This window comes from Bos indicus, chromosome 23 (genome assembly GCF_029378745.1).
Source record: "Bos indicus isolate NIAB-ARS_2022 breed Sahiwal x Tharparkar chromosome 23, NIAB-ARS_B.indTharparkar_mat_pri_1.0, whole genome shotgun sequence".
NCBI classification, from domain to species: domain Eukaryota; kingdom Metazoa; phylum Chordata; class Mammalia; order Artiodactyla; family Bovidae; genus Bos; species Bos indicus.
Genome location: NC_091782.1, coordinates 29660721 through 29682903, shown reverse-complemented (window position 1 = coordinate 29682903; position 22183 = coordinate 29660721). Strand labels below are relative to the sequence as shown.

Sequence of the window (22183 nt, the reverse complement as noted above, 5' to 3'; positions counted from 1 at the left end):
CGTGGGGTTCAAACAGCGTTGTAGAGCCCTACCCACTTCACTTGGCCTTGTGGCTTCCTCAATGGCCTGCCTCAAACAGCCCACATCCATCCCACCCTCTGCTCGGCTGGAGATCAAAGTATGAGGATTATGAATCTTGCCAGCCTTAAACATACCCTCCAAAATCTAGGAAGTTCACAGGTGATGTCAGGTTTTTCCACAAGAGGAAGGAAAAAACCATGAAAACACAAGAGCAAACACAACAGGTCTGTGTCTCAGAGTCACCTGGAGCCGAGGCACCTGCGCTCTTTCCAGGGTCCTGGCATCCAGGGCCTGCTGTGTGGGAAGTCTAGGTGAAGGGGGTGGGGGAGTACAGAGTACACAGGTAAGGCTGCAGAGGCAGGCCCTTTGATTGTAATTTGAAGAACTGCAAACATGCAGAAAGCAGTAATGAATTTTCATAACTCAAACCTCCCCATGCATTCAGTACACACGACACACCGCTCTGAGCCAGGCCTGGTATTAAGAAGCACCAGGACAAGCAGATGAGGGCAGTCAGGTATCCACCCCTCTGAATCTGGTGACCCAGTAGCAGGATTATGAAACTTTTTTCTGAAAAGTAGTGCACCTCTGTGGCTAGGAGGCCCAACCCCAGCTCCTCTGTCACTTGGGTAAGTTGGTCTCGGCCTCTGTGGTCACCTCTCAAGTAGAGATAGAGTCTCAAGATTGAGAGAATGTGTATCAGTGTACGCACACAAATAGAAGTTATGGGCTTGAAAACAGATATGCCTTAGAGACAAAGCACACTGGTTTTGCCGTATTTAGTTTTAAACCATTTTGGCCATAGAGTTGTTTGCACACTTTTAGATGGGTTTTTGTAAACTTAAACACTTGTGTTATACCACTCGCCAAGTTAGCATAAAGGCCTTTATCAGCACCTAAAGCTGCCTTCGGGCCCCCTCTTGGACCCTCCCCTGTCCCTGTCAGGAGTAGCCACTGTCCTGAATTTCATTGTGTTCTTGGTAAAAGTGACATCACACAGGATATACTCTTACCTATACAACATTTTGCACTTGGATTTCTGTGGCCTGTGCGCTGGTGGGAGAAACCAATGTTTGTTTCTAGATCAGGAAGCAGTTGGAGGTAAAGAGGTACAAGCCACTATGTTCCTCTCTTGCCTGCATGTTATCCCCCATGACCTCTGACTTCAGTATAAGTCAAAGGCCCAGGTCTGTACAGCTCTAGCAAGTCAAACTGGAAGGCAGCCTTAGAAGCTGAGAAGCCCAAGGCCCGAAATCAAGGTGAGTTACCATGATCCTTGAAAAACGAAATTAGCCTGGGATTAGAGAGGACACTAGGCCTGTCTAGGAGTTCTGTTCTGTTCTCTCCACAGAACTCCTTCCCTACCCTCTCCTCCCTGGGACTGGTTCTTTCATAGCTCCACTCCCACCAGCATACCCCCCGGGACCTCCTTGGCCAGCCCACACCCAGCTCTGGATCTGACAGCATTTCTGAGGACATCCACTACCCTTCCGGTTTTAGCCACAGGAGGGCTTCCAGTTCTCTTGACCTGAGAGCTGAGTCAGACACAGCAGGGCAAAGCAGGAGCCGAGCTCCGAATGTCGGGGAGCCCATTACCTGCCCCCATGATGGAACAGTCCGGTAGTACCACATTCCTCAACCTCCATATCCACCAGAAGAGAGAGGCAAACCAAACAGTTTGTGCATCTATTTATTTTGGAGAAACAGCTGGGGACCTGGGGCGAGAGGACTGTCGGAAAAGAAATGAAGCAGGGCAAAGGGGTATCCTTGAGGTGGGAGCAGACAGGAGGAACAATGTCAGACTGAGGACTTGAAGGAAAACTGCAGAGAATTCTGCAGAGGGAGAGTGGGAAAGGACAGAGTGGAAATTGAGGGGTGTTGAGGGGCATCAATCAAGAGGCAGATAGGGCTGGGGTCTAGTAACTGTTGCTGAGGCTGGCAGGGAGGGCTGCTCTGGAGAGGCCGGACAGTGTCCCAACTGTCCCCAGGTGGAAATCAGGAGGGCGGCTGGAAATTGGCAGGATTGTACTCCTGAGGTCTCTACAGAAGTTCTAAGGAACATATAAGCTTCTCTTCTGAGGGTTATTGCAGAAATTCTGGAAGCAGCATCGAGAGAATATCCAGAAGCCAAACACTGGAGAGGCGCGGGTGTATGAGCAGTCACTCATCTGTTCCTTGCTGCGGCAGTCACTCACCATGGTCTCAAAACCACTGTCTGGGGACGGACAGCAACAATCAGTGACATGGAGGTCCGAGGCAAAGCCCCGAGCCCTCCCATCCCCTCATGCCACAGAGACTGACCATCACTGACCCCCTACCCCTTCCTAGACCCCAGAAAGGCAGATCCCTGAAACTGGACAGGGTCAGGGAATGCCAGGGAGTCACCAGCCATGAACTCTGTGGAAGTTTCCCATGGAAGGTTGGTGGGAAAGAGCCATTCAAAACACAGTGACAGGGACTTCCCTGGTGGTCCAGTGGCCAAGACTCTGAGATCCTAATGCAGGGGCCCCAGGTTTGATCCCTGGTCAGGGAACTAGATCCCGCATGCTGCAACCGAAAGATCCCACTAAGCAACTAAGATCCCATGAAGCAACTAAGACCTGGTGCACCTTAAATAAATAAATGTTTTTTAAAAAGTTCCTCTGGGAGAGTAAAGAGGAAGACAGCAAAAGACCAAACTCTGGTGAACACGAACTGTTAAGGCTCCCGAAGAAAAAGGCAAGACTCAGTGAAAGAGGCTGAGAAGAAGCAGTGGAAGAGGTAGCAGAAGAATGGTGCTGGCAGGAACTACTGCTGACAGACGGGGAGAAGGCAGCCCGAGGAAAGGCCAGCGGATCTGGGAACTCCAGGCCTGCGAGGCTGGGTGTTATAAGGAGGGTGAGCCAAGAAGGCAAGAGGAATGGAAGTAGCGATGTGGAGTAGCTCTAAAGGAAAGGAGAGAGGGAGTGATAGAACAGTATCTTAGAGTTGTGGGAACCAGTTGGGGTGCCGCTTAGAAGGCTGGTAGAGACTCAGTTCGGGAATGGACTGGACCCAAGATGAAAGGAAGAGGCAGCTTACTGTTCTTTATGAGCAGAGTCATGCAGCTGCTGCCCTTTGGGACAAGGCAGGTGTCAGATCCCAGAAGGCATCCCAACTCCTTGGTCTCAAAGAGGCATCGATAGCAGCTTAGGTATTCGTTGAAATATTTCTGTCTAATGGGTTCTTGATCATATATCTCAGACTGACCTGGAACACAGAGAAGCACTGACCCCAAACCCACTTAATTCCCAGACTGGTCAACCCCACTGTTCCCTCCTACCTCCCTACTCAGAAAACCATAAAATCACCAATTCCTGAAAAATATCAGGCTTAATCTAACATCAGAAGCTTTAGTTCTCATAAAAAATCTCCACTCTCTACTCTCATACCTCTTGAAATGAGGAACTCATTCATTCAACATGCATTTGAGGGGCTAACATGCTTAGCACTCTACAAGCCTCTAAATTAAAGGTTAGGCCAAGGCAGTTCATTCCAACTTTTAGCAGCCCTGTTAAGACAGTGCTTCCTCTGTGACTTGGTTTCACTGTCCCTCACCCAACCCCCAGATTCTCTTTTGAATATGCTTTCTTAATCTGTAATGTTCAGAGTGTGAAAACCTCAGAGCGTATCATCACAGGACAGGAAGAATCTCTCCTTTCTGTAGCCAGGAGACTTCAAACAGCCCAGGGCCACATTCTTTGTTTGGTTGTCCTTTCACTGAACAGACTCATGAAACGTTGTCCACCAAAGCCCTCCCCAACTACACCATATTCATCTCCCTCCTCCTCTGGTCCCGGGCCCAGATCACATGTTACTGAGCCCCCAAAACCCACTTTCAGACCCAGCAGAGCACTTGTATGAAGCAGATGCTGAGCAAACACTTTGGATCTGGTTTCTGTGTAGACGGTGCTTTGCACCCAAGTGGAGTTATCAGGCTGAACTTAGCCTTGTTCTACGCTGTGTATCCTGAGGCTGTCATCTGGCACGTTCCCCCAACCCTCCCCATTCTGTATTGCCCTCAGATTCGAAGAGATTCCCCTTAGTATCTCCATTTAGGTTATTGCCGTTGAGTGAGACAGCCCTGGGGTAGTCACCAGCAATCTTCCTCAGAGTGAATATCAGTCTGTTATCAGTCTGATATTATCCCACTACGCCCACCCATCCCATCTTTCCTCCTGCCTGGTTTTACCTGAATGTTCTTGGTACATGTATTCAGATACTTGGTATCAGGGTTTCTGTATCCAGCAGGTTAGGAAACCCTTCTGACCCCATTGAAACACTTACCAAACACCAAGCTCATCGTGACCAGCACTATTAAGAGGACTATGTACAGGGTTTGATTCTGGTTACCTGCATGGCCTTCCATAACATACATGACTGCCCACCAGCCTCCACTTTGGCCTTATATTGGCTGAAGAGAAGTGGGCAAAGAGGAAAGGGGGAGGCAACATCCTTTTGGAGTGGAAATCAATGCTAGAATCTACAGCCAAGAGACTGAGTGTCCTCACCCATGGCCCTAACATCCTGGTTTGGAAACAAGGATGGGGGAGATGGGGGAAGGAGAGGGGAACCTTCTTTCATATTAATTCAACAGACATTCGTTAGATCACTGCATCAGGTATTGGGGATACAATACTGCACAAAGTCCCTACCCTCACAGAGCACAATCTAGAATGAGAGACCAGTCAACAATGAGGGAGTAAGGGGAAGAGTGTTTCTGGGAGAACTTGGGCAGTGCAAACCACTGACAAAGATATTTCAGCAGAAGAGTACAAGATCAGATTTCTGTTTGTAAAAGATTTCTGAGGCGGGGAAATCAGTTAGGAAGCTATTCCTGAGTTCAGTCACAAGATGGCGGCCTGGTCTAGCAGAAGAGAGGGAAGCCGACAAGTGAATGACTCTGAGCAGCATTAGAAGGAAGACTAGACAGATTTGGACTTGGACTGTGAGGTGAGGAAGGGACTTGCAAAAGGGGATGACTGTGATACTATTTTTCAGGATGGGGAAGACGTGTCAGAAATCCAAAAGCGAGGACACCTGAGTCGTGAGTGACCCTACTCAGTCCAGTAGGGGTGCCAGAAAACCAGAGCCGTTCCATACACCCCCACCCCCCTGCTTTTCCGGTCCCGCCTCAGCTCAACCGCAGGTCAGTGGGTCTGATCTCCGGTGCCCACCGGCTCTGGCGCTGTGAGCTCGCTCTCCGTGCCTGGCTGCACCTCAGGGCTTTTGGGAAGACGCGAGGGCGGCCCCCAGCCCAAGCTCAGCTCTTGGCCAGGCGGCTGGAGAGAAACCTGAGAAGGTCGAGTCGCGCGCTTCGTGGGGACCCAGGCATCCTGCCCTGGTGTGTGTGTGTGTGTCGCTTCGTGGGGACCCAGGCATCCTGCCCTGGTGTGTGTGTGTGTGTGTGTGTGTGTACTTAGTCGCTCAGGGGTGTGTGTGTGTATACTTAGTCGCTCAGTCGTGTCCGACTCTTGGCGACTCCATGGACTGTAGCCCTCCAGGCTCCTCTGTCTATGGGGATTCTCCAAGCAAGAATATTGAAGTGGGTTGCCATGCCCTCCTCCAGGGGATCTTCCCAACCCAGGGATTGAACCCAGGTCTCGCGCACTGCAGGTGAATTCTTTACCGACTGAGCCACCAGGGAAGCTTGCCCTGGCGGATCACCTAAAGTACTATGCGGCTTCCCCGGAAGGTGGCACTTTGGTGCCAACATCCCTCCCATACCCGGATGCTGCGCCAGGCGCCCCATACGCTCCCTCCGCCGGGGGGCCTCCTGGGCCCACCTCGCCTGCTCCGTCGAAATCTGGCCAGATCAGTCTGTGTGAAAGACTCAGGTTTTTAGCTTTAAGGGTCGGGTGGGCTACGGAAAGTCCTCGGCTTCCAAGAACGCTCCACCTGCACCAGCTTCCGGTCTGAAGGTTTGGGGCCGGGCCCAGCCCGAGGATTCCCTGCTGATTATTCAAGAATCATCCGGTCTTGGGGCTGCTGATGAGGAAGCTAGGACGAAAGGATGGAAACACACCAAGAAAGGCGGACGCGAAAGAAAAAATACGAGAGAAAAACACACACCACTGCGTTCACCTGAAGAGACTTGGCACGATAAAAATATAATTATTTTAGGGAAAAGTCAGAGTAACGGCGAACTGGGGAGGAGCACCTGGCACCGATATAAACGTTGAATAAGTGACAAAAAGAATCAGACAGCGGGGACTGTTTTCGAAGCAAAAGGGGCAAAGGGGAGGCAGAAGGGATTGTACAGCACCCTTTGACTCCCTCTCTTGAATAAAAGCGCAACGAGAAGGCATTAGAGGGGCTGAGGTTGGGCTCCCTGAAGGGGTCGCCCTGAGAGGTCCAGGAAGACTTGCGGTGAAGTTAAGAGACCCTGGACGCAGAAGGTCTGGAAGGGGCCTTCTCCAGGGGGCGTGGCCTTAGGCGCATTGAGCCTGCCCTTGTTTCGTTTTGCTCCTCCGCGTCCACGAGACTGGGCGCGGCTTCTGCGCGCGCAGAACCTCCAGAGTTCGTTGTCACGGTGACGGGCCCTTTGGAGGCTTTCCCGGGGTGAAGAGAAGGGGCGTTGCGATAGTCGCCTTGGTGACCGCAGCAGCTGAAGAAATCCAAGCTGAGGGCCCCTCCCCCGGGACAAGTTATATCTGAGGGTAAGCAACCGAATTACCAAACAAAGCAAATCGGGCCTTAGGACGGAATGCTGCAATTAGGGGACAATAAGTCGGGGTGAACAAAGGGCGGAGCTGTAGATGATTGGTCCAGGTTCTGTTAGGGGAGTGGCCGCGACACCGCGGTCTAGAAAAAAACTAGTAAGGGCATCTTTAATCCGAATACAAATGAAAGGAAAAAATGAATGACTGGGTTCCTGAGGGAGCTGGAAAGGCTTGCTGATTGGATGGCTGGATGGAGACCTGGCTATCCCCGACACCTGGGCTCCCCACTCTCTGGAGCCTTACACCCTCGGGGCCCTCATTCGTGACACTGCAGGAAACACATGCCCCTCCCGGGGACACGGAGCAAACCAACAACCCAAATACGCAACTGAGCGGGAGTCCAGCCCCTCACACTGGGAGCAGCTAGGGTGGAGTCTGGGCCAATGAGGGTAAAATAAAGGATTCAGCCCAGGGGCCATCCCTTCTTCCCATGTTTCCCGTCTGTTTGCTAGCTCCCCTTTTTCCCAGCCACCATCCCCTCTCCCAGATTGCTCAGCAACTCAGCCTGGGTGTCCAGGCCTCGATTAGTGCCGGCTACAGCAAGAGCCAGAGCCCCAGCAGGAGTGGTGTCTGCATCTCAGCTGGTCTTCTCCTGAAAGACTACTAGAACCCTGATAAATAGGGTGAAGAGTGGACGGGGACGCCCACCCCGCCCTGGGGTTGGGGGGGGGGTGGGCGTGGCTCTGAAAACAGCTGCTGTAAGCCTTGTTAGACAGGAAGTCATCTGGGTAGACTGAGACTTTTTGGGTGGCGTGGTCAGGAATTCAAATATTGAACCTCACCTCTCTCCACTCACTTCAGGTATCCAAGGGCCCCTCATGGCATACCCGCTGTTATCTATAGAAAGTGCAGGAAGAAGGGGGAGGGGCATTGGTGGTAGAGGCCAGTCAACAGAATCCCTAATGGCCATGACCAGGAGGAAGGAGTACTTTGTCTCTAGGGTGTGAAAGGTGGGGCCCCCCTATTTGCATTTAAGGAGGTTCCCTTGGCTGAACAAAGACTTGGTTTCCAGGGGACTAATGTGACCTAATGGGTCTGGAAGGCCAGGTTCAGAATCATGCAGCTGGTCCCACACCTTCACATTCCACCCTGTTTGCTCCCTAGGACAGGACAGAGGGGAGGGGTGCCAGTATCAGCTCTCCAGTATTGACTAAAGGTGGAGCATTGTGGAGCTGCAGTCAGTCTCTTCTAACCCCAAATAGCAGACAATGTGTCACCTGACAAGTCTCAGATCACTCCTTCCAGTGGAGGCTCAGTGTGTTTCCCTTGAAGGAGCCGCTGAGCTGGTTGGGGCAGACAGCCTCTGCCCCTGGAATTGCAGGGGAGCTTTGTGCATTGAGGTTGGAGGAGACACTGAAGTTAAACTGTATCCTGAACCTCACAATATAGTTGCTCACCGTAAGTATCTTGTTCAAAATGGTGGGCCCAGAGTGGTAAACCTAGGAGTATTTCATCTGGAAAAGAGGTTTCCAAGGGAAGAAGCTGGCCAGGCAACAAATGATGGGTGGGAGAGGGACTCATTCTGTTCCACAACGTCCAAGGAATGGAAATAGAATGGAAGAAATGGCAACCCCCTCCAGTATTCCTGCCTGGAGAACCCCATGGACAGAGGAGCCTGGTGGGCTACAGTCCACGGGGTGGCAAAGAGTCAGACATGATTGAGTGACTAACACTACAGGGAACCGATAGTGTTTCCTGGTTCAAACCAGGAGTATTCTAACAGCTGTCCAATAAAGTGAAGTATGGCTCTGGGAAGACCTGAGTCCTTGGCACCTTGTCCTCAGTCCCTGGCAGGGCCTGTGTTTGTTGAATTGCAAAGAGGGTGTGAAGAGAGAGACTTGACATGGTGAGGAGGCTATGCAGGGTTTGCTGCATTCAACATGGGGAACAAGCCATTCCTCACTCCCCATGGAAAGAGCAAGAACTAAGCAATAAAAACTGGAGGTACTGATGCTGGAACCATGCAGGCTGGACCTAGAAATCGGTAGAATTGCTGCATAGGTCTAAGTCAGGTGCTAGGAAGTACTTTGTAAACAACAGAGCTCATGAACTGTGAGCATTGGAGGCAACCGTGGTCTCCTGGGGTGGTTGTATGTAGGAAGACCTAGGTAGGTACCAGGGAGGCTGCACAGTGGTGATGGTACTAGGCATGCCAGGGAAAGGCAAGAGTGGGGGACCCACTGGACAAGGACAACTCAGGTTGGGGGCTGATTGCCTGGGGCACAGCAGAGATGGTAAGGGTTAAATTGGCTGCCTGAAGTGGGGTTTCTCAAAGCCCAGTCATTTGGAGCTTCAACTCTTCCGCACTCCCAACCCTGGCTTCCTGGATAGCTGGGAAGTCACAAAATTAGCCAGCCGGTAGAAAAAATACTTTTATTAATTATTAGGAATAATTCATTCATTTAATGCAGGGTGTGTGTTGGGAAGGTTAGGTACTGCCGGATGGATGAGGGGAAACGTGCAAGAGAACGGTGAGAAGGGGGGGTGGTCCCCCTGCTTGCCAGAAACTATAAACAGCAAAATAAACACAGAGAATCACAAACAGGGTCCTTCCTCATGTCTCCGTCCATCCATTCCTCCAGAATGAGTCCCAGTGTGGTCCCTAGAGGTGCCAGGGCATCTGGAAGTTCTGGGCTGGGAGTGGGGTGCAGTGTGTGGCTTCGAAGTTATTCAGATGCTTCTGAGCCTGAGGGGAGAAGGTGGGACAGGTGGGGTGCAGAGCACAGACACCTTCTGAACCAACTACCCACTTTAAAGAAGCTGCTCCTTCCAATGCTTACAGGGTACCCCCGTCCCCAAGCCCCACCTGTGCCCCTGGCCATCCAGGCACCCTCTTCCTGCTTCCCACGCCTTAGCTCACCAGAAACAAAGCCAGCTGCCGTCTTCCGTCTGCACTCATGTCCTCCCCTGCAGAGAGAAGGTGCTCAAACATGGGCCACCCATCTGGGTATTCACCCCCTTCCCGGGCTCTTCCCAACCCCTTCTGCCCCAGCACTCCTTACCCACGCTCCAGGGGAATTCAGGCCCATGTTCTGCCTGGTAGGAGCGGAGGACGGACAGGCACCAGTCCTCCTCCACCTCCCACCGGCTGTATATCGAGGCTGGTCATGGAGAGAGATGAGTGCCCATCAGCATCCTGGTCTTGCCAGGCCCCCAACCAAAGCCCTCAGCAGATCCCCTTTCACCTTCCTCCAGCTGTGAGGAGGCCTCCAGCCACTGCCTCACCACTCGAAGACCCTCCTCCGCCATCACCCGGGGATACCTATGGAGGAGCACCGGGACAAAAGGTCAGGACCCAGTCCTCTTCATTCCTCATCCCCGAACTGCCCCCCTCCCTGCACTGTCAGTACAAACATGTATGTGCGCGCGCACACACCCTGGTTCTCACCGATGCTGCAGGAATTTCAGCAGGAGGTCATTGCCTCGGTTCGACATGATGTCCTCAGGAACCCTGGGGGGAGAAGAATGGACACTGGAGGGACTGGAGGTTGGGGAGGAAGGGTCTGGATACCTGGGTTTCTAGCGGGCATTCTTTGGGGTGGGGGGCAACTTCCTGGCTGTCTCTGGGATCCGGGAGGGCAGAAGTTCCCAGGCACTCACGTGGTGGTGATGATCTCATCTCTGGTTCTGCGGATCAGCAGCACAGGGCCCTGGTACCTTCAGAGGACAGCACAGTGGGGAGGGAGACCTCAGAGCAGGGACAGGTGAAACTGACTGCCTCACCCCAGCACTAGCTGTACTTTTTTTCAGGCTTTGCTGGGAGATCCCTGCTGTGCCAGGCATGAACCGACTAGCTGCCAGATCATGAGAAGGTCCAGGGTTCCAGGGAAGCTGGGAGGGATTCGGGGTGGTGGGAGGGTCCCTCACGGGACATGGGGGCAGTGGCTTATGCTTGTACTTTGGTGCTAATTTCAGCATTTGAACACCCAGCAGCATCTCTACAGGGGATGAGGTGGGGGAAGGGTGTCGGATGCTAGACACTGGCCAGCCCTCACCTGCACAGCTGCTCTGCATTGTTTAGATTGAGATGCTGCCTCACAGTCCTGGTCACCAGGCCCCCTAACGTGAGATAAACGTGAAAGGACAGCAGACACAAGCCCCTGCCCAACACAAAGGTCCCCACTGTCCATGGAGAAGAGAAAACGGAGGTTCCCAGACAGGGGAGTCCCCCTGCTTCTCAACAATGTGGTGGTCTACTCCCCACCCACACAGAGGGGAACCATCTCCAGTGAGAACATCTCCCGGGTCCAGCCCACCTCTTCCCTCAAGGGCAGACCTGGATGCTGCACTTACTCCAGCTGTCTGGCATGACTTTCAATGCCAAGGGCACCAGGTCATCAAAGGAGGCATCCAGGATCACGGCACTAATGTCCGGGTAGGACATGGCGGCCCACGTAGCTGGTACCAGGAAAGGAAAGAAAGGGTGAGGACCAAGGGGCTCCTGCCCACCCCCACCCGTACCCTCATCCCCCTGACCCTACAGGCCCACCCCATCCTGCCTACTAAGTTAGCCCCAGGTCTCGCCTTAACCCCTCGCTTCACTTGGCCAGGGCACTGTCCAAAGAGAACAACGAAGCGCATTGAAGACAATACCAGAGGCAACATTTACTCCTTGATCTCCCCAGGTTCTACTTTTAATTATAGGGCACAAGGGTGGAAGGAAATGTGAAGTGTACTCAAATATGATAGCTTCTTCCAGACCCACTCAGAGAGCCCACCTATTTTCTCCTCCACCCCACTCCCGGGGAGACAGAGAGATGGCCTGAGTGTGCCTACAGTAGCAGGGCAGGAAGGAGGTGGGTACCAGTGAAGCCACCGATGGACCAGGCATAGAGGATGATATCCTCGGGCTGAAAGCCCAGGCGGTGGATGGCAAACTGGACCACCACATCCATGGCGTTGGCCTCATTCTGTGGGAACGGCACCCCCTGCAGGAAGAAGGGCAAAGGGTCAGCACAAAAGACCACCTGCCCACCACCCCCCTCCCAGCATGGACCCTTCCCGCAGCTACACTGCAATAGACGTGAAGATGGAACTGCAGCTCTGAACAGACAATTCAGAGAGCTATCATCTTACTTAATGGAATAGACTCCTGTCAGTGGCATTAAAAATAAATAAATAATAGGGCCAAGAGAGGGGCTGTTCTCTCTAGAAACCAGTCATTTATAACAAGATCCACTATCTCCCCTCCTGCCAAACCCCCAGTGTAAGAGGAGGAGGCTTGCAGCTCCCCACCCTTGGCACCCAGGTCACAGGTGAGTGGGAGGTCCTACAGAAATATAGACCCCTTTCCCTGACTCCAGTGACTGACCACAGGGAGACAGGCTATAATTCAGGAAAAAGAATTTAAAGAAGGCCTCACCGTGCTTCCAGCAAAGCCTGGATGATTCCAGCCCAGGACTGAATATCCAGCTGTAACACAGAGGGAGAAAGGGCTGGGACCTCATGGCCTATGACCTCTGGCCACTCTCTGCTCCTAGCTCTGGGGGAAGGAGCAGAAGGACACTGGAACTCTTAACACCCAACACAGAAGCAAATAACTCCAAGCCTTCCCAGAATGGGAAGATGACAAAAAGGTTCTGATGCAGCAGAAGGGACAGAGATGTGACTATTGAGGCGTGGGAACAGAACCAAGAGCATAATAGGGTGAGGGACACAGCCCAAGGGGAGGGATGTAAGGTTAGCAAAGCAAATGGGTAATAGGCTTTTCCCGAAGGCAAGGGTCTCAAACCTCACTCGAGAAGGTGGTTAGGCCCTGGGAGGTCCTATCCATGTGGGGAGGTGGGGACATTCCATCCCAAGGGGCGGAGATAAGAGGGCTGAGCCATGGGCCTACCTTCCAGAGGTGTGGAGACGCAGCCCACCTCATAGAAGCCTGCGTTCCCCTCACAGCAGATCACCTAGAAAGGGAGCAGGAAGAAGCCCAGTTGGGACTGAAAATCCCCCTACTGGCAGGGAGGGCAGCCTCTGGGGGCCCTGCATGTGGTAAGCATCCAGAGGCAACTATTATGATGATGTCTTTTTGGTCCCTGCATGTCAACTCCTTCATCCATTTCTCTCTTACAGGGATTTCCTACACCAAGAGGTTGGTAGGGAGGAGGTGGGAGCTGGGATGATCCCCACTGGGCTTCCTCAGGGCTGCAGCAGACCCCAGCACTTCCACTGCCCTCCCCACACTCTACCTTTGGGCTCCCTGTGCCCACTCACCAGCTTCTGTCCCTGGGGCTCAGCTGTCCCTCGTCGGTCCACAAACATGGTGTCAATTTCATTGCCATCGCAGGCCAGCAGCTTTGCCCGGCGCCCATGACACTGAGCAGAGAGGATGCATTGGCCAAGTTGGAAGGGCAGGAGGCCACATTCATGGGTTGGGGGAGAAAGGCTGTGGGGGTGGGTGGTTGATGGGTAAGGGGGCCTTACCTCTTCCACCAGTCGGGCCTGGCCCTGCAGCAGCACAGGCATGAGGGCCTTCTGGAGCAGGTACACAGAGCCCGGATACAGCATCCGGCGCCCCAGGGTGTGTGCTACCAGGTAGCTGTGGGGAACACGGGGTTAATGAACCTCAAACAGGGGAGTCCAGGGACCATCCCAGCCCTAGCACTCAGACTGTGGTCTGCTTCACCTCTGACCCTCACAGTTTCGTTTTTCCTTTTCTAGGACTTAATGAACCAATATACGTACCAATTTTTCAAACATCTTTGTTTGGTTTTTGGTTTTTGGCTGTGCCATGTGTTTTGCGGGATCTTCCTTCCCTGACCAGAGACTGAACCCATGTCCTCAGCAGAGAAAGTATGGAGTCCTAACCACTGGACTGGCAGAGAACTCCCTTCTCTAACTATTTTTACTGCAACCTTTTAAAGATAATTTATATCGTGGTCTAGGACACACATATGCATATATTAATCTTGAAAGTTTTATGAGATAACACTTTGTATATACAACAAGTAAAAGCAAAGTAATTAACAATTATGATTCTGTTAATGTATTTATTAAAAGTCCCCAAGTAAATAATACTGTTTATTACGATACGCCTGGTTATCTACCATGTAGTAGGTGCCAAGAGCCTAGCATAGGGTACTCTGGGCTTAATAAATATTTCTTGAACAAATGCACTAATTTAGACACATCAGATGTGGCAGGTGCCACTCCTTAAAAAGATAGTTAACCATGTCCAGTCAATCCCAAAGGAGGGTCTGTCCCCAGAAAACTCTACAAACTTGTCCAGCAGACCCCCTCAACATCTCAAACTTGGCTCTTCCCTCTGATCAATCAGCACGCAGTCCAAAACCCACCACCGAGTCCACCCCCTTCCTTGGTATCTTCCAACCTGCCTCCTAGCCCCCAGCAACAGAAAACTCCCACAGTGGCCTGGCCACTGGAAGATCCAGGTGGTCACTGTGGTTACTTGGGCTTTACCTCGTGCTCTCGGGCATCCAGGCAAAGAGGAAGCCCTTCAGAGTATGTTAAATCTCACCAACTCTATGAGGCAGGCTGTTCAAAGATGTAGAGGCTGGAACTGCCTCACAGTGGAAAAACCAAGGAGCAGCAGGACCAGGCTAGGGCCGCAGCCGCCAAAAGACCCTGCAGCAGCCAAGGCCGTGCGTCCCCTCCCCACCCACAACCTCATCCTTCCCCCTCAGTCTCGCTGAAGAGCTGTTGTGTCAGACACAACTGTGTTAATATCCCAGCTCTTCAGGTACCACCTGGGAGGCTGTGGAGCTCTCTGAACCTCTTGTTTTTCACACACACACAATGCGATAGCCATGGCACCAGGCCTAATAAATGACAGTCATCCTCCAGTGGAGCACCCTGTCCTGGAGCTGCACCCCATGTTCCCTCCACCTCAGCTCGCCTCCTCCCTGTCTTCCTACCTGGTGATCTGACAAGGCAGCTTCTTGACTCGGTTAAGGAAGGTGTCAGCCGTCCCCCGGTGCAGGGGCTCTGGGCGGAGCAGGGCCACACCCCGGCGGGAAGGGCCCCCCCGGGACTCCTTCCTGAGGAACGGAAAGATGCAGGGGAGCATGGGGTGAGGAGCAGCAAGCTGGACGTCTGAGGTCCGTAGGATGCTGGGGTCTAGGAGTGAGGAGATGGCGCTGGAAGGCAAGCACTGGACCCCAGGAGGGGCTGGAGGTGGGGGACAGGTCAGAACAGGGAGGCAGCGAAAGAACTGGGGCCTCACCGGCTGCTGGGTTCTTCCCAGTGGAAGTCGACTGGCCAGCTCCTGAAGTCGAAGTTGTAGTTGGCAAGCTGCCTCTGTGGTGGGCAGAGAGATATGCGGGATGATAAGGGGAGTTGGAGGGGGGAGGCCCACCTACCCGCCCTGGACACTCCCACCACCCAGAGGACTGGCCCCCAAACATCATGGCGGGGACATGCAGAGGTCAGCACCCTCTGGTTGGCAGATGGAAAGTTCTGCCAGGACCAGCAAAATCAGGAAAGAGAGGATGCCCTATTAAGGTATCAAGACTGGCCTGTCTGCCCTCCTCCAGAAGAGGAGCCAAAGACTCTTCACTTTTCTAAAATCTAAGGCTGACTCACCCCCAGCAGGAGTGGCTGGAGGGGCTGGTGCTTCTGAGGGAGAAGGCAGGGGGCCTGTTCATTGGTCATTGCTCCCTTCCCCCCCTGGGTCCTTCACACAATGCTGACTTGAAGGACTGAAACATCTGTCCCAAGACTGGGTGAGGGGGAAAGAGGGAAGTCGTACACACAGGAGCCCCTCTGCACCCGGGCCACCATCTGAACCAAGCTCTCTCTGACTTCCATCTTCCATCTTCCTGGCCACCTCCCTTCCCTCAGTTCCTGCAGCCACGGGTCACCCAGACCCTCTGTGCCTCCATTCCCTCCACCAATCAGTCCACGTGCTTTTTGAGGGCAGCGGGAGCTGCGCTGTATTCCTTCCACTCTGCTGTATTCCCTCCCCCGCCCCCAGAGCTCCCAGCACTCTATTTTGAGAATAGTTTTTTTATTTTCTGTCACAGACTGTTTTTTTTTTTGACATTTTCAAAAATAACTGGACTGAGAGAGAGCAATAGCAACATTCTACAAAAATGTAAATGGTGAAACAAAACAAAATGCAGGGAAGCAAATTTCAGGCGAGCTCTGTTCAGGCCTGGACCCAAACACAGCCTGAGTCACTCCTTGCTCGGTGACTGTGCCTGGGTCTTGTAACCTCTCTTTGTCTCTCAGACATATAAAGAAGGGTAATAATGCCACCTCACACTGTGGTTGTGAGGATTAGAAGGGGTGTATGCATAATGCGTGGTGGAGCATCCTTACAAAGCTCCGTAAGTGGTGGTGTGGAGCAACCAGTAATCTGACAATGGTGGTCAGAGCTGTTTGACCTAGAGACCTCTTTGTAACAGGAAAGAGCTTTATAGGGCCCTGAAGCCCCTTCTCAAAGATAATTACATGCCAGCACTGGCTGGGCTGGCGCAACTCCAAGGACACTCTGCCCTAGCCTTTCTCGCTCCCAGCTCCATGGTGTGCTCTTGAGCACAAGGATGGACATACCTGTCTGTCTTGTCCCATCCCTGAACAAAAACTAGTACAGTGTTCAATGCACACAAAAAATAAACAAACATTTGGGAGAACAAGCTGTTGTGATAGAGAGGAAAGCCCCTTCTAGGAAATGCTGTGGAATGTTTCCACGTCTAGACAATTCTGCAGATGGAGGGTAGAGGATTGCACTAGTGGAATATTCCATCAGAAGTGGGGAGGGAAATTACCTCCGGCGGACAGTTTACTTGTGGAGGGGAGAAGGGGTCCAGCCACGTGCAAGCAAACACCCAGCATGGTGGCTGGGGAGACCCATCTGCCTGCTTGGGCGAAGCTGGCCAGTGACTGGGGAGACGGCGGAGCCTCTCACCTTGTTTTCTGCGGAGTGGTTCCTATGTGTTGCCTCTAAAATGGTGATGAACTGCCGGTACTGGGGGTTGGTCCAGCGGCCAATGCCTGGTGGAGAGAGGATAGGAAACCACATCAGGAAAACTGGGAAGCAAGATGGGAGGGTTTCAGGAAGAGAATCAGAGATGGGCAAAGAGAAACGAGAGAAGAACAGAGGGCCCTGGATCTGGGGAAACGGGTGACCTGAGACGACTCCCTTCCTCCACATTCCAGCCATTGGCATTCTTCCCCTCCCTAACTTCTCCAGTTGGTTTCTTCCTAGACTATGGACCTTCCACCCTTCAGGAAGTTCATTCTTCCCAGTCTTAAAACACTTGTCACTTGCCCTCAGGCTTTACCCTTGCTGCCACTGGGCTTTTCTCCTTGTCCCTCTACCCTTCTCCAGTGCTACCTTTCTGTCTCCTTCCTGCAAATTCTAACTCCGTGCATCTGGTTTCACAGTTCTTATCCCATGATTACTTCCTCATTACATCCAAGTTCCCTTCCTCTGTCTTCATTCTCTTTTAACTGTGCCTCTCAGCACTCTTCCTGTCTGTCCAAATTCCTTTCTCCTGTCTCCTGGGGCCATCTTTGCCTCCTTTCAATTTCTCCCCTGCCTCCCTTCCCCTTCCCTCCCTGAATCCAAGGCCATTCTCAACACTGAGCTCTTTTTTCTCTTTGCTCAGCCCCTCGTTGATCCTATCTGCTCTCTCTTCGCTGCTGGGGAGTCTCAACTGACTTCTCGGCCTCTCCTGACCCGACAGGTGTCAGACATGGGACAGACAGGGGAGAGGCAGCGGGAAACCAGACACGCAGGTCCTGGTGCTCAGAGAGGTGGCATTTTGGTTGGGAGCAGGGTGGGGCTGGAGAGAGACAGTAAATGAGTAAATAAGAAAAATGAAGAGAGGGATAAAGGCTATAAAGAAAATAAAAGCAGAAGGAACTAGAATGCTATGTATCATCAAGGGGAGTGCCCCCCATACAATACTGAGAATGAAAAGAGCTGAAGCATGATTTGGAGGGAATGATGTCATTTATGCTAAAAATGTTAACTGCACCCCTCCAAATGCTATCTAGTGTTTATACTTGTCATTTTGCACAGATTCTGAGATGCAGATTATTTTTTTCATATTTGAAAACTCTGCAATTGATATGCATTTACAGTTCATAGCAGTTTAGATGTGATGGAATGAGGTCAGTATTTTGTAAAAGTATACAAATATAAACCAGGAAAAAGAAAAACCCACACCAGATGACAATGGTTACTTCTGGGGCTGGGGAAGATTCCAATAGGAACGCCAACTCTGTAATGCTTTAGCACTGGTTTGGCAAAAAAATTCGTTCAGGCTTTTCCACTCTTACAGAAAAACCTGAATGAACTTTTTGGCCAATCCTGTATTTTATGGACAAAAGGTATTTGAAGCAATAAGCGCAAAAAACAAGCATTTTAGTTCTGATATTTTGTTTTTTGGACTTCTCTGTAGTTAATTTCTCCCCTTAATGGAAAAAAAAAAATTTGAAAATTAAGACAAAACTGAGGAATGGGAGCAACTTTTAGATAGGCAGGGCGGGCCTCTCTGGGGAGGAAACTCAGCCCTTTGGAAATCAGGAGGCAGAACAGGTAGAAGGTCCTCACCCCAGACTGGACCCAAAGGCAGCCACCCAGCTCCTGACCCCACCACTCCCTTCTTAGGCATCCCCCTTACCCGCTTTTCATCAGGTGTAGCTGCCCAGAGGGCAATGGTTTGGCTTATCTCTTTTCATTTTTTAAACTGTGAGATAATAACGTATTTACATAAAGCATACATTCAGTACAAACATGTTTAAAGTACAAACATTCCTGGGCTGATCACTGGGATCAAGAAAGAGAACAAAGCTGCCTCCCACCAGGGGTCCTCCCCAGCCTGTTCTCTCCCCCTTCCCAGGTAATCACTCTCCCGACTTTTGACTTTTAAGACAGTCAGGCCTGTGTTTCTCTTTAGTGTTGTGCCGCTTATTTATGCATCCCTTGGAACTTTATGTAAATGGAAACATAGTGCATAAATTATTTGGTGGTCCCGGTTGCATCTGTGAGATTCATCTGTGTAGCTGAGTGTAACCAGTTCGTTCAGTGCCTTGCTCTCTGGTGTTCTGTGGTAGGACTCGACCTTCTAATGTATTTATCCATCCTGCTATGTGGGGTCATAGAGTCCAGTTTAGGATTATTACAAACATACATGGATATGTATGGAGCTGTTGGAGGGTATATGCAGCTTTTCTAGATAATAGCAAACCTTTTTGCTAAGTATTTGTTCATACTTATGACCCAAGCCCTTTAAGGAAAGGATCATGTCTTGACCACTGATTACTTCCCCTCAGGGCCTAGCACCAAAAGGTATTTGCAGAAGGTATTTAATGAATATTTACCCAATGATGGACAGATCCAAAGCAGGCTCCCTCTCCACCTACCTCGGAGGCAGGCCACTCCTGCCAACAGTAGAAGCAGTGTCCCAGCATAGTGAGAAAATGGCACCACTTTGGACAAACTCAAGTAACCTGGGAGGGGAGAAGGATTATGTGAAAAGCTTTCCCCACTGTCCCCCAGCCCCTCTTCCAAGTTCAGTCCCAACCTCCCCACTACACCCTCTTTGGGGGACAGCAGGCCCTCAGAGGAAGAAGATGCCTGATGGAAGAGGGAAGCCAAGCCATCCTCATCACAGGTCCTCTTTCCTCATTGGGGAATTGGCTCAGCTGCCAATGATCTGCCCATTTCCTGTCCCACCACCTTTGAAGTCACACTGACCTTTCCTGTACAAGTAGAAGAAGGCGAAGGGAGAGGAGTAGTAAGAGATGGACCAGAAGACTGAAGCCTGCAGCAGAGAGACAGGAACAAGCAATCAATACACATACACACAGGTCTGCCATTACCAGGTCCAGGCTCTGAGCAAAGTGAATAACCTGAGGGATATCACATCAAGTACCTATTCTGTGCATGACACCACGCACACAGTAGGTGCTCAATTATTTGCTGAAAGGTAGTGTGTCAGAGCGTTAACAGAGGCTGGGAAAACTAGGCACAGCTTCTATTCTCTTCCTCTCATCACCTCTGGACATAATTTCATCACACGTAAAGACCAGTCTCTTTCCACTCAAGGTAATCAAGCCTTTTCAATCAGCCCTGCTCAGGACAGTCCCTGGCCCGGTCCCTAAGAGATGCACAAATGTCACCAAAGGAACCTTGCCAGAGAGAACAGCTGTCTCTGCAGCCAAAGAGGTTAGTTGCCAGGGAGGACAGGTCACTGGGGACTGCAGGACTCAGCACCTGCGGATGGTCCCGAACGTAAACACGGTTTCCCCACGGTTCAGGCTGCCCCAGAGAAAGCCGTGCATAGGCCAAAGGGGAGTACCAAGTATGCACGCTGGAGAGCTGTCTGTGTGTATGTGTGTTGGAGATGCCCGCTGCAGAGCCCAGAGCATCCCCCACCCCCAGGGGCACTGCCTTCTCCCAGGATGGGAAGGAGAAGGTTCAAGAGGGCAACTGGGTCTGAAAAGATGCGGTAGTCCCAGATGCCAGGGCAGACATACCAGTGCCAGGATGCTGTCAGCATGTTTCTCGAGGGCACGGGGCTGATAGTACGTATCCTGCCAAAACAGATGGCTGAATTAAGGACCCTGCTACTTGACAAGGCCTCCACCATCCCTTTTGGAAGGCCTGATGTGTGTTCAACACTCTAGTCCTAGCCCCCTAAGTCATCTCTCCTTGGATGTCTCTGCTTCCCCTCTTCCCCACCCTGACTCATAACCTGATCTCTCACTCCAGATCCTGAGAACAAACACAGGGGGCTGGACCTGGAAGCAAAAGTGAAAGCAGCTTTGGCCGACTTTTGCTCCTTTTCCACAACCGAGTTTCAAATGGATTGTGGGAGGATGGGGATCGGGGTTAGGGAAGAAACGACACCATGACAACTTTAAAAGGGAAAGAAAAGCATCGGAAGAGCAGATTCATTAAGGAAGAGAATGTGGCCGGGGGTGGGCAGTTTGTAGAGTACAATGAACATAATTGGAGACTACCGATAAAAAGGAAGAGCGCATTTAGGGGCACTGCCTACCACCTCACCGGCTTTCTTGAACACAATAATCCTGAGGTCTCTAAGGTAGACTAGGGGTGGGGTGGGGGAGACCGGATATATTAAATGTTGCAGAAGTCATTTTGAAATTCAAGGCCAGGGGAGATAAACGGAACCGGGTGAGGCACGGGGTACGAGGAAATTGAGAGTTTGATGGCAAAATCATCCAGCTCCGGAATCCGAGCGGGGTCTCTTCCAGGATTTAGGAGTCAACTGGGAACGGCATGAACCACGAAGCGCAGGGTGAGGGGTCGCGAAAGGAAAAAGCTAGGAGTGGCAGTCGGAATGAGAAAGCACTGGCAAACAGCAGTAAAGCAGGCGGTCAGTCCACAGGCGTGACTTTAACCCAGGAAGCACAAAGAGCACAGACTTTGCGGAAAACTGGCTGGACAAGCAGTCTCCCCCTATTTCCAATAATGGGTGCTTCTGGGGAGCAAAGGCCGCAAAGGGGTTTGGGTCGTACTATGTTTTTAACCAGGGGAGAATCGACTCACCCAGGAGCTGGAGTGGGGGTTAGTGACTGAAGTTGGAGTCCCAGGGACGCTGGACGGGGCCCTTTCAGAGTCCCTTTCCCGGTAGATTTTGTAGAGCCGGGGGCCTAGGACGCAGCTCAGCAGCTTCGCCATGGCCCCGGCCCGGGCCGCTGCTCCTCCAGCAGCAGGTCCCCCTGTCAGCCCCGCCCTCCCAGGGCCGCTAAGGTGTTGCGTGCCCTTGACGTCAGCACGTACCGGCTCCGCCTCGCGCCGAGTTGAGACAGTTTCAGCGCTTCTTGAGCAGGGTTTCCTGCATTTGGAGCTACGGGTGCAGCCGTAGTCAGAAATTAGTTGGAGGCGTTTTGATCGTGGAGAGTTAGAACTATCATGAGACATGGTTAAGTCACTTTTTTCTGCCCCTTAATATCGGCAGACTCTCGAGCGACAGTGAGAACAAGGGGTAAGATTAGCATTTGAAAAGAGCAACAAAAAAGATATCTAGGAATACATCTAAGAAAAGAAATGCAAGATTTTAGGAACAAATTACAGAACTTACTGAAAGAGGTAAACGAAAGCTTGAATAAATAGCTACGCCATAGTTATGAATAGGAAGATTCAGTGTCGTTAAGATGTGTGAAACACTGGTTAAAAACAAAAGGATGAATTATCGCACTTAAGCGTGAACAATTCTCAGAACCATAACTGCATACAACATGACACCACAGTATAAAATTTAAAAACATAAAATTCAATGATCAATTATGTGAAAGATAAAGAGCAAATGTATAACACTGTTACACAGCATAGAGGATCGTTGGCTGAAAGGGTAATATTCTATTTCTCAAAAGGTATACTGTTTTTTTTTTTTCTTTGTACCTTACACCTACATAATATATAAACCCTTTAGCTTTTCATTGTAGTAAACATATATACAGAAAGGTGCACTAATTAAATATATCTGTGA

At 51.4% G+C, this 22183-nt stretch overlaps 2 protein-coding genes across 2 annotated transcripts; both read right to left on the bottom strand.

Moving 5' to 3' along the window:
* Positions 1-1702: 1702 nt before the first annotated feature.
* On the bottom strand, positions 1703-4342 carry LY6G5C (lymphocyte antigen 6 family member G5C). The gene is made up of 3 exons (XM_070777621.1): positions 4327-4342; positions 3082-3267; positions 1703-2236 (listed from the first exon to the last, which is right to left on the bottom strand). The coding sequence occupies exons 1-3, from the start codon at positions 4340-4342 to the stop codon at positions 2073-2075; spliced, it is 366 nt and encodes a 121-aa protein (XP_070633722.1). The 3' UTR covers positions 1703-2072.
* A 4778-nt stretch (positions 4343-9120) lies between these two features.
* Positions 9121-21438, bottom strand: ABHD16A (abhydrolase domain containing 16A, phospholipase). The gene is made up of 20 exons (XM_019986148.2): positions 21241-21438; positions 20205-20261; positions 19423-19489; positions 19089-19175; positions 16624-16709; positions 14938-15011; positions 14630-14752; positions 13179-13293; positions 12969-13070; positions 12598-12661; positions 12124-12173; positions 11566-11689; positions 11055-11159; positions 10757-10820; positions 10362-10418; positions 10150-10212; positions 9947-10023; positions 9764-9862; positions 9622-9668; positions 9121-9447 (listed from the first exon to the last, which is right to left on the bottom strand). Exons 1-20 carry the CDS (start codon positions 21370-21372, stop codon positions 9364-9366), a joined length of 1677 nt encoding a protein of 558 aa, XP_019841707.2. The 5' UTR covers positions 21373-21438; the 3' UTR covers positions 9121-9363.
* Between the last annotated feature and the right edge of the window lie 745 nt (positions 21439-22183).